Raw genomic sequence first — 18174 nt, 5'->3', positions numbered from 1 at the left:
AATAAATCTTACTAAAAACTGCTTTTTAAAGGTTAAAAGTAGTAGAGAGCAATCAGATATTTAGAAATTCTTTAGTGTTTTTGATGAGTACTTTAAGACTTGATATTTCAGGGAATGACATTTGGTGGCAAGGAGATTTTAGTTTTGACTTTGAAGCTTTTAATTTAAAACGTGTGTGTTTCTATTTTTAAAGCAAAATTAATAATTAAGTCATTCTATGCATGTTGTAAAAGGCAGTTTTGATGTATATTTCCAAGGACATCTTCATTTCTCTTTCATTACAGCAAGATTCTAGGATTTATGAAAAACAAGGATCTTCCAGTCACAGAATCAGTGTTCAGTGCCCTTGTTACAGGACATGCAAGAGCTGGGTAATGTTTAAAATAAGGTTTTGGTTCTTTGGTGAGTTTTAAATTGTAGAAAATTGTTGGTGGAAAATTTAAACCGTGCTTATCTACCCTCTCAAAAGAAATCTGAGTGTTTGAGTTGGAAAATACTAATTTTTACTTGTTTTCCCTTAAATTTGTCTTTCACAAAATTTTAATTTGAGGTTATTCAGTTTTAAAAATTGGACCTAATCCAAAATAACTAACTTTGTAATTCATATTTGGAAAATATTTTGAAGAATAATTCACTAAATGTTATTCTTCCCTCAAAGGTTAATTTGAGCATAATTCGAGCATCATTATTTAATGCTGTTGTAATTATTATACAGTTTAGTCTCTGTTTTGGAAAAGTTACCTGTAAAAATTTGAGATATTTGTGATCTGTATTATTTCAGAGCCATATAACCAGTTTTGTATATATTGGTCCTTTTTTTGATAGTGTCCTGATTCCAAATAGTTCTTGGGAATTTTTAATTTTAGTGAGTATAGATAGTGCATTTTAGATCAAATAATATTATACTTGGCATTATTATAGTAGTCTGTTTTGTTTTCATTGAATTAACTTACAGAGATATGGAGAATGCAGAAAATATTCTCACAGTGATGAAAGAGGCTGGAATTGAGCCTGGTCCAGACACGTACCTAGCATTATTGAATGCATATGCAGAGAAGGGCGACATTGATCATGTTAAGCAGGTATGGCTTCTGTCATGTAAATAAACACTATACTTAAATAATTTGTGAGCAGAAAAGTGTCATTTATACCTTTTTTAAAAGATTTTTTTTGTAGACAGATCTTTTTGAAGATTTTTTTGTAGTTTAGGAGAATTCTAGAATTTAATACCTTGGTGTTATAATAGTTATTGTTAAAATAGAATTTTTTCTAATTGTAAAAGAAATTAAAAACCTTTAGATGGTATTTGTTCTTTATTGTTTGAATCTAGATATTTTAACTTATTTAGGTTTAATACTTAAAAACCCCTGGTTTCTAACTTGTTCTGATTTCTGAAACTGTCTAGACTCTGGAGAAAGTGGAGAAGTCTGAAGTTTATCTTATGGACCGTGATCTGTTGCAAATTATCTTTAGCTTCAGTAAAGCTGGGTATCCTCAGTATGTCTCAGATATTCTGGAAAAAATTACATATGAAAAAAGATATATTCCAGGTAGTGTTTTAAAAGTTATTTTCAAAAATCTGAATTGTTCTTACATGATGGAAAGGCATTCTTTTAATAATCGAGAAATGTGCGTTGTGGTAACTTAATGTGACTCTTAAACACAGCTTAATAGGCTAAAAAACTTGAGTTAATGAATACATGGGAATGCTTTGATTCAAAAATGTTGATGTGTTAAATTGTTATTTTTAATATTTGCCCCAGAAAAGACTGACATATCCTTTTGGTGTTTGCAGTTCGTACTTTTGTCTTTTATATGATGTTTGTAATGTAAAAACGCTGTTCGTTCCATAACAGAAGATGTCTTTATTTTCTTCCTAGATGCGGTGAACCTCATTTTGCTTTTAATCACTGAAAAGTTGGAAAAAACAGCATTGCAAATTTTATTAGCATGTCCAGTATCAAGGGAAGACAATTTGAGTGACTTTGGCAGTTTCTTTTTACAACATTGTGTGGCTATGAATACGGTATTCTGTCCATTTTTACTTTGTAGATAGTATAATATAAGCAGTGAAATAAGATTCTTTAAAATATAATAATCCTATGAGATGACACCATATATTAACATTTAAACACCTCATTTTTGTGTTTTAAGATTCTTGAGTAGAAAGAGGATGAGAGATTCATGTTTTTCACCTTAAGTGGTAGAATATTTGTACATCTAGCTGATGGTTGTGACTTCGTTTTTTTTCCTAGCCTGCAGAGGAACTGAAAGACTACTGTAAGAAGTTAAAGGAAGCCCAGATGCACACATCTCCTTTGCAGTTTACACTGTATTGTGCTTTAAAGAACAATAAAATGGGTACCATATTCTTATACTCAAAACTAACATTAATAAGTTTGGTTGAGGTAGCTTTGTAATATTTTATGGTATCTCTTTCAGATTTGGCAAAAATTCTAATGAAGGCTCTGAAGGAAGAAGGTTTTCCTATCAGAACTCACTATTTCTGGCCATTGCTAGTTGGACATCAGAAGGAGAAAAATGTTCAAGGTTAGATTTTGCCTTTTACAGATTTACGATGGCTCAGAGATCCAGTGTTACAGTTTGAACACACATGTAATTCAGTATTTAGGGAAACATACTTATTACTGAGTGTAAGATCTGAGAAAATGGAATTGTGTAAATTTTACTAAAGGATTTCTAAGGCATTTAAAAAAAGCAAAACAATGGATTTCTTTCATCTTTATTTATAAATTCATCTCTGATCTTGATATTTAAACTTGCTAGTGTAGGTTTTAAACACTACATTATTTTTAAGTTTTTAATAAAACTCTTTAGTTGTTTATTTTACATAATTAGTTATTTACATACAAATAACATAGTGTTTGAAATTTTATAGTGTTTGAAATTAGTTTGTCTAGCCCTTAAGGAAGATTTGACAATAAAGATATACATGTGGTTCATCAGAACAAGAAGTGTGGCCATTTTCTTTGTGGACCCCTATTTCTCATCTGAGCTGAATTACTATAATAGGAAAGGCAGGAAAACTTTTATTGCAAAGTGAATGCTCATGACCTGACAGCATGCTGATTGAAGGACAGAAATGTTCAATTTTTCAGGTTCTTAAGTGGGCTTAAGCATTTAGCATACTTTTCCCTGGTACACATGGGATGTCTATAGGACATGAATAAGAATTGAACAAATATTAAATTTTAGAGTACAGTATCTAATTCTTTCGTTTGCATTATTGGTAATTCAGAAAGAGTAGTCTCATAAAAAGATGCTTTTAACAGAAGTACCCTTTTAACAGAAGTTTCCCTTGGGGAAACAAAAAAGGGTCGTTCTCATTTTATCTTGTAGTATAATGTGCTTTAGAATGAGATGCAGAGTTGTTAGTGTGACATTGGGTGACAAACAAAATGCACAAACAACAAAAAAAGTGCTTTTAGCAGACTTTCATATTGCAATTTTATTTTAAATATATGGTTGTCTTCTGGCTTAAAGGAAATACTGAAACAAGTATTCCCTAATTGTTTCTGGCTATAAAAATCTCTAAATCCTTTTTAGAAAATCTTTGTGAAAACATAATGCTTTTGATTAACTCTTTATATAGCCTCCATTTCTAAAAGCTTGAAGGTGTTTCTTCTAACCCAATATTTTTCAACCACAGAAAGTGTACATCATTCAGTCCAAATCTTTGGACATATTAATATTGCCTATCTTTATACAACATATGAAAATACTTTTGGTACCCCTTTTGAAATGTTTGTTCATCAAGTAAATTTGCTTTCTTCAACCATCTCACAGTACCTAGGCTTGAACTGGTTACTACTTAGGTAAACATGAAAGAAATTAGATAATTTCTTTCTATAGTTTTAGTTTGAACTAGTAGAAAAATAAACTATATCGGAAATCCCATCTTTTCTTAGAGTCTTAGAATTTAGATTTCAAATGTGCACCTTGTTGAAACTTCACATTTTATTTATGATAGAGCTGAGAACTGCAGAGAGATTCGGTTGACTGAACTATGGCTGTACATCTAGCTGTCAGTAGTGCCAGCAGTTAGAACTGAAGTTTTCTCTTTTAATTTTTTTATTTTTTAAATGCCATATCACCTTCGTATTAGGCTTTTATAAATATTAGAATGTATTTATTTTATAAAAGTTACTGTTATTGGTTACAAATGAGGTACTAATATTTTAAGACATTAAAAAAAAGAGGAACCAAATTTTTAATCAGTGAAAGTTTTATCTGGAAAAACACAAAAGCTTATGCTTATCTGAGAAATGTGATTGAGAGTACAAGAGTGTCATTTGTTTTATAGTTCTTAAAAACAAGTTTTCTCCATTGCAGGAAGTCTTGAAAGATAGTAAAGCTTTCTGTAGGGGGATATCACTGGGCAAAAACAGTGACTTTGGGGGAAAGTTTTAATAATATGACTAATAAAAAAGTAAAAAAATGTAATATGAAAGTAATAAAAGTACTTAATAATATGAAAGCTAAAGAAGTGAGTTTTAAAAAGGAAATGTGTATCCTTTATATTATACTTCAGCCTCTGTCAAATCAGGTGACACCTGAATAGTTTAGCAGTTTTCAGAATTAACTAGGTCTCATATAAAAAAATCAGTTTATAGTGTTTGGAGCTAACTGTAGCTATGGAAAACATGTCCTTTTAAGAGATAACTAAAAGATTTTTTATGTGAGTCAGGAAAGGGAAGGAAGAAACAAGTTATTAAACTTTTAAATGGTTTGAGTGTGAGACAGTAATTCATAGAATCAAGTTGCCCTTTATTCATTTTTATTCTTAAGTTGTAAAATATGAGGAAGGTAGAAGTTAGTAACAATTAGGGACTTTTTTTTATTACATATATTTTTACTTTAAAGCACTTTTTTTTTGTATGCTGTATTACAGGGTCACATTTCATTCTTTTTCCATGTGAGTATCCCATCGTTGCAGTACCATTTGTTTAATTTTTGTTTGTCACTTTAAAGCACTTTTTGAAACTAGTTTTGTCTTTTTGACAGATCTCTCTTTATACCCCCTTCCCATCATCCCTTCACTTTTCTGCATTTAATTTTGTCAAAATTCATTGTTTTGGCCACCGTGGCTTATAATAGCAATTTTATTTTATGATCTCTCCTCAGTTTGGGTGCCAGAAACGTTAGGCATATTGCTAATTATGAATTGTTTTCTTTCAATAATAATTTCTAGGAGGCTAAACTATTTGTTAATATTGAGTATTAATCATAAAACATTTATTAATTAAATTTATAGTTTTTGACTTGAGAATTAATTATTCTAACTTTGCAGTCTATGTGGCTTTTCTCACATTTTGTATACTTTCCTAGCACAGATTATTGAATTAAGAGGGAGATGATGGGAGAAATTTATTCTTTTAATTTGTCATGTTATCTCCCAGTTCTATTTGCTTTCCTGTCTTACTCTTTAGACAGACAAAATGTTGAGTACTTGTCCTACATTAGGTTTCAAAAAATAATTGAACTGATCTTTTGCTTCTCAATTTTATCTTATAGGTATAATTGAAGTCCTCAAAGCAATGTATGAAATGGAAGTGACTCCTGATCAGGAGACGTATATAAATTATGTGTTTCCAGCTTTTAATAGTGTGAAATCAGCACATGCTATTTTGCAGGTGAGTACAAGGGTGATTTTAATTTCACTGAAATTAAACATTTGCTCCCTAATGTTTCATGGTTCTCTCCTCCTCCTGTACGGAAAGGTCATTGAACTGAGAACTAAAAACAGTTGTGTCTGTATACAATTTTCTAAAGCTTTGTAAAAGCATTGGTTAGGGTAACATCTCTACTGGTTAAACTTAAAAATGTAAAGCATCATTTTTCTTTAGCATTGAAAAGATAATATGCCAATATCAGGGAAAAAAAAAATAGGTCCAGTGCAATAGTGGCTCAGTGGCGGAATTTTTGCCGGCCATGCTGGAGACCTGGGTTTGATTCCTGGAGCCTGCCCATGCAAAACCACAACAACCAAAAGCAACAATGAAAACAAACAAACAAACAAAATTAAATAATATTAACTCCTTAATCCCAAGGCGACTGCAATTTTCAATTCTTGATTATTACTTGTCACTTCCAAATGCATTTCATAAAAGTCATAATAGATGTACTATTCTATATTCTTTTAGTTTTTAATAATCTTTTGTTTGACTCCAAAGCATTACTTCCCTGTGAAATACCAGAAAATACTCCCCCCTTTTTTTAATTAAAAAAAATTTTTTTTAATACCAAAAAATGCCAAATGCAAACATTCTTAACTTTTGATCATTTCATTCTACATATATAATCAATAATTCACAATATCATCACATAGTTGCATATTCATCACCATGATCATGTCCTGGAACATTTGTACCTATTCAGAAAAAGAAACAAAACTAAAACAGAAAAAACCGCATACATACCACACCCCTCACCCGTCCTGTTCACCAATCACCAGCATTTCAAACTAAATTTATTTTAACATTTGTTCCCCCTATTATTTATTTTTATTCCATATGTTCTACTCGTCTGTTGACAAGGTAGATAGAAGGAGCATCAGGCACAAGGTTTTCACAATCACACAGTCACATTGTGAAAGCTATATCATTATTCAGTCATCATCAAGAAACGTGGCTACTGGAACACAGCTGTGCTCTTTCAGGCAGTTCCCTCCAGCCTCTCCATTACATCTTGAATAACAAGGTGATGTCTACTCAGTGCATTAAGAATAACCTCCAGGATAACCCCTCGACTCTGTTTGGAATCTCTCCACCATTGACACTTTATTTTGTCTCATTTCACTCTTCCCCCTTTTGGTCGAGAAGGTTTTCTCAATCCCTGGATGCTGAGTCTCAGCTCATTCTAGGGGTTTTCTCAGTCCCCTAGCTGAGTCTCAGCTCATTCTAGGATTTCTGTCCCACGTTGCCAGGAAGGTTCACACCCCTGGGAGTCATGTCCCACTAGACGGGGAGGTTGGTGAGTTTGCTTGTTGAGTTTGCTTGTTGTGTTGGCTGGAGAGAGAGGCCACATCTGAACAACAAAAGAGGCTCTCTTGGGGGTGACTCTTAGGCCTAATTTTAAGTAGGCTTGACCTACCCTTTGTGGGGTTAAGTTTCATATGAACAAACTCTAAGATTGGGGGCTCAGTCTGTAGCTTTGGTTGTCCACACCGCTTGTGAGAATATCAAGAATTCACCTTGGGGAAATTGAATTTTCCCCCTTTCTCACCATTCTCTCACCCTCTTTCTCTTTGCAAATACTTTTTTATTCATTGTTAAAATCTACTCTGGGATTTATCGGGGCATCACTCTGGACAAATTAACAAAATCTCATGTTCTACTCAAGGTTCCATGTACTTTTGGTGTTCAATTAAGCTGTCTACATAACTTATATTAGGAAGTGCACTAGTCAAAATATAAATTTTGTACCAAATAAACATTTTTTGCTTTAGCCTCACACATAAGTTGAAATTTTAAAATATTAGTTACCATCTATGTTCAGCGCCCTGCAGTAATGACATTCCTCTGTTCTTCCTCATGCAAAAACGTTTTTTAAATTTGTTCATTTAGTCTTTATCATTATACACTCGAGGCATTCCTAGATTATACCATCTCAGTCTTTATCGTCTATCTTTCTTTCTGATTTCATTTGTGCCCCCAGCCCTCCTCCCTCCATCATTCTCACATTCAGTTTCATTCAGTGTTTTAACATAATTGTATTACAGTTAGGTATATTGTGCTGTCCATTTCTGAATTTTTACATTCAGTCCTGTTGCACAATCTGTATCCCTCCAATTACCCAATATCTACCCTATTTCTATCTCCTGATGGTCTCTGTTAACAATGAAATTCTCCCAAGTTCATTCGCTAATGTCAGTTCATATCAGTGAGACCATACAGTATTTGTCCTTTTGTTTCTGGCTAATCTCACTCAGCATAATGTCCTTAAGGTCCATCCATGTTGTTACATACTTCATAACTTTATTCTGTCTTACAGCTGCATAATATTCCATTGTATGTATATACCACCATTTGTTTAGCCACTCGTCTGTTGATGGACATTTGGGCTGTTTCCATCTCTTGGCAATTGTAAATAATGCTGCTATAAACATTGGTCTGCAAATGTCCGCTTGTGTCCTTGCTTTCTTGTCCTCCGAGTGGATACCTAGCAATGGTATTGCTGGGTCAAATGGCAATTCTATATTTAGCTTCCTGAGGAACCGCCAGACTGCCTTCCACAGCAGTTGTGCCATTTGACATTCCCACCAATAGTGGATAAGTGTGCCTCTTTTTCCACATCCTCTCCAGCACTTGTCATTTTCTGTTTTATTGATAATGGGTGTGAGATGATATCTCATTGTGGTGTTGATTTGCATTTCTCTAATAGCCAGGGAAGTTGAGCATCTCTTCATGTGCCTTTTGGCCATTTGTATTTCCTCTTCTGAGAAGTGTCTTTTCAAGTCTTTTGCCCCTTTTGTAATTGGTTTGGCTGTCTTTTTGTTGTTGAGTTGAACAATCTCTTTATAAATTCTGGATAGTAGACCTTTATCTGCTATGTCATTTCCAAATATCTTTCCCATTGTGTAGGCTGTCTTTTTACTTTATTGACAAATTCTTAAATGTGCAAAAGTGTTTAATTTTGAGGAGTTCCCATTTATTTCTTTCTCTCTTCAATACTCTTGCTGTGGGTGTAAGGTCTGGAAAACCACTTGCTATTATAAGATTTATAAGATATTTCCCTACATTTTCTTCTAACAGTTTTATGGTCTTAGATCTAATGTTTAGGTCTTTGATCCATTTTGAGTTAATTTTTGTATGGGGTGTGAGATATGGGTCTTCTTTCATTCTTTTGCATATGGATGTACAGTTCTCTAGGCACCATTTATTGAAGAGACTGTTCTGTCCCAGGTGAGTTGGCTTGACTGCCTTATCAAAGATCAGTTGTCCGTAGATGAAAGGGTCTATATCTGAACACTATTCGATTCCATTGGTCAATATATCTATATTTATGCCAGTACCATGCTGTTTTGACCACTGTAGCTTCATAATATGCCTTAAAGTCAGGGAAATACCCCTTTTAAAAAAAAAAAAATTAAAAAAAAAATGTTTTGGCATGGGTTGGCTCCAGGAATAGAACCCAAATTTGCTATACATATTTAACTATTGAAAAAATTATTTTTTAATAAAAGTAACTCTTCCCACATATTCTTATATCTCCAGATGTTTCATTTCTTTGCAGAAGAATTACAGCTCAAGATTCCAGTATTCTTACCTCGTTTGATTTCTCACTAGTAAGAACTAGATTAAATTTAGAAGCTTGCCCTAATTTTGTTAAGCTTCTTCGCTTCTCAACTATCTTTTGTCTCCATGCTGAAATTTCATTATTGTTGGTTTGGAGACAAATATTGTTATACTTTAATCTGTAGATATGCAAAGAGACACTACATTAAGAAATACTTTCTTCATTGGTTTTCAAAAATTACAGAATGAAATTACATGTTCATTCATAGGTTTGAAATAGATGCAAATCGTAAGGTTAGAAAATAGATGTAAGTCATAAGACCACACAACTCATCCGTGGTTTCGTGAGCTAGTTATTATTGTTTAATCTGTATATATTCATTCCGATGAGCATGTATTCTGAAGAATTTTTTAGCAAAAAGTGGATTTTACTATCTATATTACCCAGCAACCTACTTTTTTTCAATTAGCATCTTTCCATTTCATTATGTAATCTGCAAATTATTTTTTATGTTGCATGCTATTTTATTAATTGATATGCAATAATTTTTTTATCAGTTACTTATTGTTAAAGTAAGAATTAATATTTTGCTACCATGAAATGATTAAGCACATATATCTGATAAGTTTTTGGCTCATATACTTAAATTTCAAATGTTATTGGGACAAGTGACTGACCATTTGGAATTAACAAAAAAATTAAATGCAAACTTTACCCCTTACTACATGTCCCCAAAATAATGTTTTAAATAGTTATGTTGAATTTATATTTTATTATGAATGAGAGAATTGTTCTATTGTTTTCAAAACTGAACTCTTCCTAGATGGCACTCTGTAGGTAATGGGTTATCTCTTTTGAAGATAAGCATGTAATTTGGAATGTTGGAACGCCATCTCACAGCGTTTGCTAAAGTACAGTTACGCAACTTTTAAATGATTTTTTAAATTAAATATTATCAGAGAATATGGTGATATAAAGAAATGGGAAAGCAGGAAATTTGAATGGAGTATCGAAATATTTTTAGTTAAGATATTGAAATATGCTTTACCCCCTAGGAAAATGGATGTCTGTCAGAAAATATATTTTCACAAGCTGAATTTAGAAGGGAAGCATTGAACGGGAACTTAGACTATGTTTTATCATTTTGTAAGTATACCATATTAGTAGTAAACTTAATGGGTGTTGGTTTGGGTTACTAATGAGGATATACAAGGTGACTCATGTTATGAAAGCCAGGACATTTTTATGTGATTTGTTTAAGCCAGACTGAATGAGACAGTTGAACTTCTGGTTAATTTGGAAATAATTTGAAAGTTAGAAGGACCTTGGAGATAATTTAAGAAATTTCAGATATACATAGGGCTAGAAGTTAGACTGAGAATCCAGAAGACCTGTATCCTGTCAGCCACCTGTAGCAGGTGTGACGTGGAACAAGTCTTTTAATGTCTTTGTTCTTCAACTTCATGAAACGGGGGATTTATTATCTTGTGATGGTTTGGTAGATGAAATATTATTTCTGAAAGTGCATTCTAAGCTATAGCTTATTACAGCTAAGTTATATGAAGCCATCTTCCAGCCACCATTAAAAAGCAACAATACAGGAAACATTTATTAAATATTAGGGTGCTTTATAGTACTCATGTGTTAATAAAATTGCTCCATTAATAGATAGTGGCATAGAAAGGTTCTGTTATTTTCCCATAGTTAGTGTCTGAGCCAGAATCAAAATCAAATGACTTTAGGGTGGGCAATGGTGGCTTAGTGGCAGAGTTCTCGCCTGCTGAGCCAGAGACCTGGGTACGATTCCCGATGCCTGCCCATGCAAAAAAAAAAAGTGTAAAAAAAAAATCAAATGACTTTATTATTATTCCCACCGTAGCACATTAAAGAAATAAAAATAAAACCTTAAAAGTTTTCTCTCATTTTTGAACATGGCCATGTTACTTGACAGTTTTTCAGATCTTGTGAAAAAATACATCCTTTAAAAATAAAACACAAACATAATCAGTCTTTAACCCCTTAAAATGTTGAAAGTTAATCTCTGATTATTTTATATTCAAGTTGCATAGAAGATGGAATTTTTGTAAAGATAGTTCATCATAATATTGTAAGGGAAAGGCAGAGTGTCCAGTATAAAAAATGGTGACTGTTAGACACAGAGGGTGGTTATTTGAGTTGAAGATTGGGTATTAATGCTGGCTTCTAAAAGAGTATATTGATTTTTCCTTCTACTCTATATAATATATAGATTTTCTGTACTGACAAGATGAAAACAGAGGCGTATTAGCAACAGATCTGGGCATATAAAGTGCATTTGTGAAAGCTGCCTTTTCCCTTTCTCATACCACCCATTCCACTTTGTTGTCAGCCTCTTGATTTTTCATATGTTTGTTGCTAAGGAAACTGGATGCTTTTTGCATCAACCTCCGAGCTTGATGAAATGGTTTTGGTCATCTTTTTTAAGAATAAATTTCTTGACAATATTCCAGTAAAATACTGTTTTGAATGGTAGAAGAACAAGTTTTCAAAAGGGTTTATTAAATTAGACAAACTATATTTAACAGAAGCTGTAAGATTAAGGAATTTTGCCACATACTTCTGTCAGTACCCTCCTCTCCTCCTTTGATTTACAGGTCTCTGAATAACAGTTAGTGCTAAAATTGCTGGTATTTGCTTTCCACAGCTCCTAGGTATATACTGTTGGTTACTCCATCACAAGGAATGTCAGGTAGTAGAGAAGAGTAAAGAACTTATCTTGATGAGTCTGTGGGATAGTAGGAAACATTTTCCCACTTGTGTTTGTCCGTGTGGAAAATTACTAAAGATTTGGTCAAAAAAAATTAAAGGTTACTGAGAGACATGCGGTTGTATCCACTTCAAAATTTCTTTTTTGTAAGCTTTTTTAATGATTTTTAGATTTTCTGACACTGTATAAAACCACAGAGAAACTTAATTCTATCTGTAGAAGGCATGTCATAGCTGATCTATGACATGCTGTGTCATAGCTGATCTAACTTTGTATGTAGGTTAATTTTTAATTTATTTTTAGGGGACTTGAAAAAGTAATCTTAAAATGATTGACTTTTCCCATGGTTTTTCTTTCTTTCTTTTTTTAAGTAATCCATGCATCTTAATCAGCACGTAAACTTTGTTAATTCTGTCTTCAGAATTTGCCTCTGCTATGAATTTCTTTGTTAATTCTGTCTTCAGAATTTGCCCCTACTATGAATTTCTTTCAAACTCAAATCCGTCTGGGATCATTTATTCATGACATTACATTTATTCTGAATAGATTAAATCAATTACTTATAAAATGGTACCTTTTTAATACAGTGGCAGGGAAAAAGAAATTCGGATGTGCCTTCTGTAATCCCAACCCTTGTGAGTTATAACAAGGAAAAAGAAGTTCAAGTTCTGAATTTTATTTTAAGGCAAATCAAGCTAATAATGTCAGCATTGAATCAAGGTTGTACTGTTAAAGGCCAAAATGAGTAGTAGAACAAATGAATGCTCTGAAAAGTGAAAGATCAATTAAAGTCAATTACATACCAGAGAGATAAAGACCTATTTTATTATGAATTTAGCTTGTCATTTTTGTATGAATGCAGGTCGTTGAATATAGCAGAAACTGGAATGAGAACCTGAACCCAGCACTACTCTCAGAAAAAAAGTTTCCCCCTTATTTACTATATTTTAAGAATAAAAATCCTGTAGGATAGTTGTAGTCTCTCCGTTTATGATGTCCAGTAACATACAGCCTTAGATGTGTACCAGGCTAACTCTGAGTTTGCTGGTATATACTAACTGTCATTTATTCAAAATAATTATGTCTGTTAATTATACATATTCATGAAAATAAAGTAAAAATGCGCTAAAAGGATAATTTATATTGTAAACATATTAATTGTATTATCAACTTAATTTTGTGTGAAAATATTTTCATTTTCGAAATGAGTTTCCCAAAATGAAAATTAAAAGGGATTGGTATAAATGTGTTTTTCAAATAAGTTGGAAATTCAGAATTTTTTCAAGTTGTCTGGATTATAATGATGATCATTTTCTTTTGCAGTGGAATCAAATACTTTGCCATTACCATTTAGATTGTTGAGAGGCAGCCTAATTTTAGGCTTTAAGAGGTAAGATTGATTACCTTATATAATGTTCTTTCCTGGTTTTCACTATTTGTTTGTTTTCTCAAAATTTTTTGACCTTTTGTATGAGGGAAGTTATTTTTATTTTCTAAAAGTGTATAGTGTTGGTGCCATCAGCTACAGTAATTACTTGATAAATTAGATCCTTCCCTTGCATCCCCCTTAGTAATTAATAAAAAATTTGAAATAGTGTATCTCTCCTCTTCCCCAATACCTTTCATTCAGTAATCATTTTGGCAGCCATTGGTAATCCTTGTTGTGTTATTAGTTGGGTCGATGGTTGCAAAAGGATGAATTTCTAATTATGTCATTTCTTCTGCATTTACTGGGCAGCATTTGTCTACTGTGTTAATGACTTCTCATATTAATAATCCCAATAATTTTTAGATTGTTCACTGTAGGAAGTTCTGTAGTTCTCTTTTTCAGTGAGTTTTGTGTGTATGAGGTGGGGGTGGGAAGCAGAACAAAAATACAAGGACTATGCCTTTAATGATAAAGTTTGAAAAGTGTAGAATACATAATCAGGTGGATAAAAATGCTAGCAGAACCAAATTTTCTTTAAAAATCTACAGTGTATTATTAAGCAAAGTATAGCAGCATTTTTCTGTAGTCCTTCACAGAAGACTTGAAATAGTTTTTCACGGGTCATGGGTATTTCCTTAATAGCTTTAAATGGATATTTATATTGTAAACATGTATTATTGCATAATCAACTTAAATTTTTTGTGAGAATATTATCTTTACCCTCACTAACATTTTATATTTTAGTCCATTTGAATGGCAGACATTACATTTCACAAATCCTAGACGTCTCTTAAAATACTTGAACCATAAAATTGACCCAATGTGGTAGGAAAAAAATTAATATTCAGTTATATACCTAGGTCAGCCATTAAATTTTTAATGGCTTATAGATTAAGGTGTGTAGAATTTGCTTGCCCTGATAGCAAATGTCCCTAGTTGCTGTTTTCCCTTGTTTCTGTTTTTTATTTTTGCATAAGGCTTTTTTTGCTGTCAATCTTGACAGTTTTCAGTGTGTAGGCTACCTTAAGTAGCCTACAGTTCTAATTTGCTACTTCTGGCTTATGACTAGATGGGAAATTAGGCAATCTGAGTCATTGTAATGTTGGTAAATAAAAGGTTCTGAATAAGGGCTTTATTTTGTGATAAAGGTTTTGTGACAGCTATTTTGAGTATTAGAAGATCAGCTCCCTGTTTGTTTGGTGTACTGCACTATCCTAGAATCTGGAGGAGTACCTGGTGTGTGATAAGTGCTTGTTGAGTTAATTACTACTCCTTGTTTGTTCTGTGTTTCTGCCTCTATTTGTTTTTGTTTTTTCGTTTTTTTTAATTGAAAGTTACAGGTTTGCTGAAAAATCATGCAAAAATATCCAGTTCCCAAATACCTCCCTATTATTAATACCTTGCATTAGTGTGGTACATTTGCTGCAGTTCATGAGAGAACATTTTTATCTCCTTCTATTTTTGTAGATTCCCTTTAATTTATAAATATTTATTGTTGAAATTGGAAGTGTTGCTTAGGATAAGATTGTAAAATGTTTTAATTCCTTGTAAAGGAACTTTATTCTGAAGTGAGTAACTCATACATTGTGGAGGTTTGGCTGAGGCAGAGATACCATTTAGTATGCATTTTAAACTCAGACATCATATTTTTTATTTCTAGAAATTAGATTTGGATGTTCTTCTGTGTCTTCCATGTCTCCTTAATATGCTCATGCTTCTTCCTTCTTGGACATACGGAGATATTAACAATAGATGTTTTGATCTCTGGCTATTCTGTGTCTTTTTTTTTTTTCCTATTGACTGATTTTCTCATAGCTATGGGTAATGTACTTTCCTGCTGTATATCCCTAGTAAATTTTTCATTGAATTCCAGACATTGTGAATTTTACATTGTTGGATCTTAGATTGTTTTATATTCCTTTAAATATTTTTGAGCTTTATTTTGAGACAGAGTTAAGTGACTTGGAAACAGTTTGATTCTTTCAGTGTTTATTAAGCTTAGTTAGGCATAACTAGAGTAGTCTGTTGTCTAGGGCTAACCTCACTAAATTAGTTTAGCCCCATGACTGAGGCAGTGTCCTTCCAAGTACTCTCCCTTATGGCTTTTGTATTATGAAGTTATTGAGGACATGAACTATTCTAGACCTTGTGTGAGTTCTGGGAATCTTTCTACTTGCTCATTTTTGGAACCTCTGAAAAGACCTCAGGTAGTTTCCTAGGCTTCAGGTAGTTCCTTCACATACATGTGCTTATCAGTACATGTCAGAAGACTCAAGGGCAGTTCTTTGTAGATCTCTAGAGCCTTCTCTTCGTACAGGTCTGATCTACACAGGGAAAATGATTTTCTGGGAAATGACTTATTTTGAGTTGTGGATTCCTTTGAGAGTTAGTTGAAGATTATGACTCATCTTCCCAGAAAAATGTGCATATGTGTAAAACTATGGCTGTAATATTATGAGGTTCATGAATTATTCCTCCTTCCTCATCAGAAACCCTTTTTGAGGGGACCAGAGTGAAGAGCTTGGAGTTAAGGATAAAAATCCTTATCCAGCTATCATTGGTCTGGTACCTTTGTTACAACTGATGGATGAATATTATATTACTGTTAACGGTAGTCCATAGTTTGCATTAGGTACATTTTCCCCATATACTGTGCCATTATTAACGCCTTGTGAGTGTCTTATATTTGTTATAATTCATGAGAGAACATTCTTATATTTGTACTATTAACCTCTTTCCATCATCCGCAATAGGATTCACTGTGTTATATAGAGCTATGTTCATCCTCTAGCTTTCCTTCTAGTAACATACATGACCCTAAACGTCCCCTTTCAAATATGATCAAATACATGATTCAGCGCTGTTAATTGCGCTCACAATAATGTGCTATGAACACCTTTATCCATTTCCATACATTTACAATCAACCTTGTTAAAAATTCTGCACCAAATAAGCATCGGTTCCCCATTATCTATTCTCATTCTGTCTTTTGGTAACCTATATTCTAAATATTAACTCCATGAGTTTTCTCTTTATATTTAGTTCATATTAATGAGATGCTACAATATTTGTCCTTTTGTTTCTGGCTTATTTCACTCAACATAATATCCTAGGTTTATCCATGGTGTTGAATGTATCAGGACTTCATTTCTTATTACAGCTGGGTAATATTCTATTGTATATATGTACCTCATTTTTTTGTTTATCCATACTTTGGTTGTTGGACACTTTAGTTGCCTCCATTTTCTGGAAATTGTGAATAATACTGCTGTGAACTTTGGTGTGGAAATGACTGTACGCATTCCTGCTTTCAGTTCTTCTGAGTACATACCTGGTAACAGTACTGCCAGATCATATGGCAATTCTATACTTAGCTACCTGAGGAACTGCCATACTGTCTTCCCTAGCTGTTCCATTTAACATTCCCACTAGTAGTGAATAATTGTTCCTAGTTCTCCACATTTTCTCCGACACTTGTAAATTTCTGGATTTTTTAAATAATGAGTCTAGTAGATAGATGTGAAATGATATCTCATTGTGGTTTTGATTTGCATTTACCTAATATAAAGTGATGTTGAAGAGCTTTTCATTTGCTTTTTAGCCATTTGAATTTCCTCTTTAGAAAAATTTCTGTTTAAGTCTTTTGCCCATTTTTGAATTGGGTTGTTTGTATCATTGAGTTGTAGGATTTCTTTATATATTCTGGATATTAAACCTTTATTGGATAAGTGGTTTCCAAATATTTTCTCCCTTTGAGTAGGCTGTCTTTTCACCTTTTTGACATTTAAAGCATAGAAGTCTTCAGTTTTGAGGAGGTCCCATTTATCTACTTGTTCTTTTTTTTTGGCTTGTTCTTTGGGTATAAAGTGTAAGAAACCATTGCCTACCACAAGATATTGAAGATACTTCATATACTTCCTTACATTTTCTTCCAGGAGTTTCATGGTTCTGGTTCTTATAATTAGGTCTTTGATCCATGTGGGGTCCATTTTTGTATAATGTATGAGAAAGGGGTCTTCTTTTATTCTTTTCAGTATGGCTATCCACTTCTCCCAGCATCTGTTGAAGAGGCTGTTCTGTCCCAGTTGAGTGGACTTGGCAGACTTGTCAGAGATCAGTTGACCATAAATGTATGTATGTATTTCTGAACTCTCAGTTTGGTTCCATTGGTCAGTGTTATCTTTATGCCAGTACCATCAGTATCATGCTGTTTTGACCTCTGTAGCTTTATGATAAGCTTTAAAAGTCAAGAAGTGTAAGTCCTCCAACTTCATTTTTCTTTTTAAGATGTTTTTGGCTATTTGGGGCCCCCTTATCCTTCCAAATAAACTTCTTAATTGGCTACTCCATTTCTTCAAGGATGGCCATTGGAACTTTGATTGGGATTGCATTGATTCTTAAAATCATTTGGGGTAAAATTGACATTTGATGGCTTTAGTCTTCCAGTCCATGAACACAGAATGTCTTTCCATTTGTTTAGGTCTCCTTTGATTTCTTTTAGCAATATTTTGTAGTTTTTTGAATGCAGATCTTTTACATCCTTGCTTAAATTTATTCCTAGATATTTGATTCTCTTAGCTGCTATTATAAATGGAATTTTTTTCTTGAGTACCTGCTCATATTGCTCATTACCAGTGTATAGAAACTCTACTGATTTTTGTGTGTTGATCTTGTATCCTACTACGTTGTTGAACTCGTTTATTAGCTCTAGTAGTTTTATTGTAGATTTCTTCAGGACTGT

The 18174-nt window shown here is 33.0% G+C and overlaps 1 protein-coding gene across 1 annotated transcript in view; it reads left to right on the top strand.

Annotated features, from left to right (window-relative positions):
* The window catches only part of LRPPRC (leucine rich pentatricopeptide repeat containing), a 127444-nt gene that overhangs the window by 23115 nt on the left and 86155 nt on the right, over positions 1-18174 (top strand). The window contains exons 6-14 of the mRNA XM_077134115.1: positions 285-371; positions 956-1082; positions 1406-1550; positions 1881-2026; positions 2256-2361; positions 2443-2550; positions 5536-5654; positions 10314-10404; positions 13328-13394. Coding sequence (XP_076990230.1) covers positions 285-371; positions 956-1082; positions 1406-1550; positions 1881-2026; positions 2256-2361; positions 2443-2550; positions 5536-5654; positions 10314-10404; positions 13328-13394 — 996 coding nt within the window. The remainder of the gene's footprint in view (positions 1-284; positions 372-955; positions 1083-1405; positions 1551-1880; positions 2027-2255; positions 2362-2442; positions 2551-5535; positions 5655-10313; positions 10405-13327; positions 13395-18174) is intronic.

Source organism: Tamandua tetradactyla, chromosome 17, assembly GCF_023851605.1.
Source record: "Tamandua tetradactyla isolate mTamTet1 chromosome 17, mTamTet1.pri, whole genome shotgun sequence".
In the NCBI taxonomy this organism is placed as follows: Eukaryota; Metazoa; Chordata; class Mammalia; order Pilosa; family Myrmecophagidae; genus Tamandua; species Tamandua tetradactyla.
Note: the sequence above shows the minus strand (reverse complement) of the source record. Positions and strands in the feature narration are given on the sequence as shown.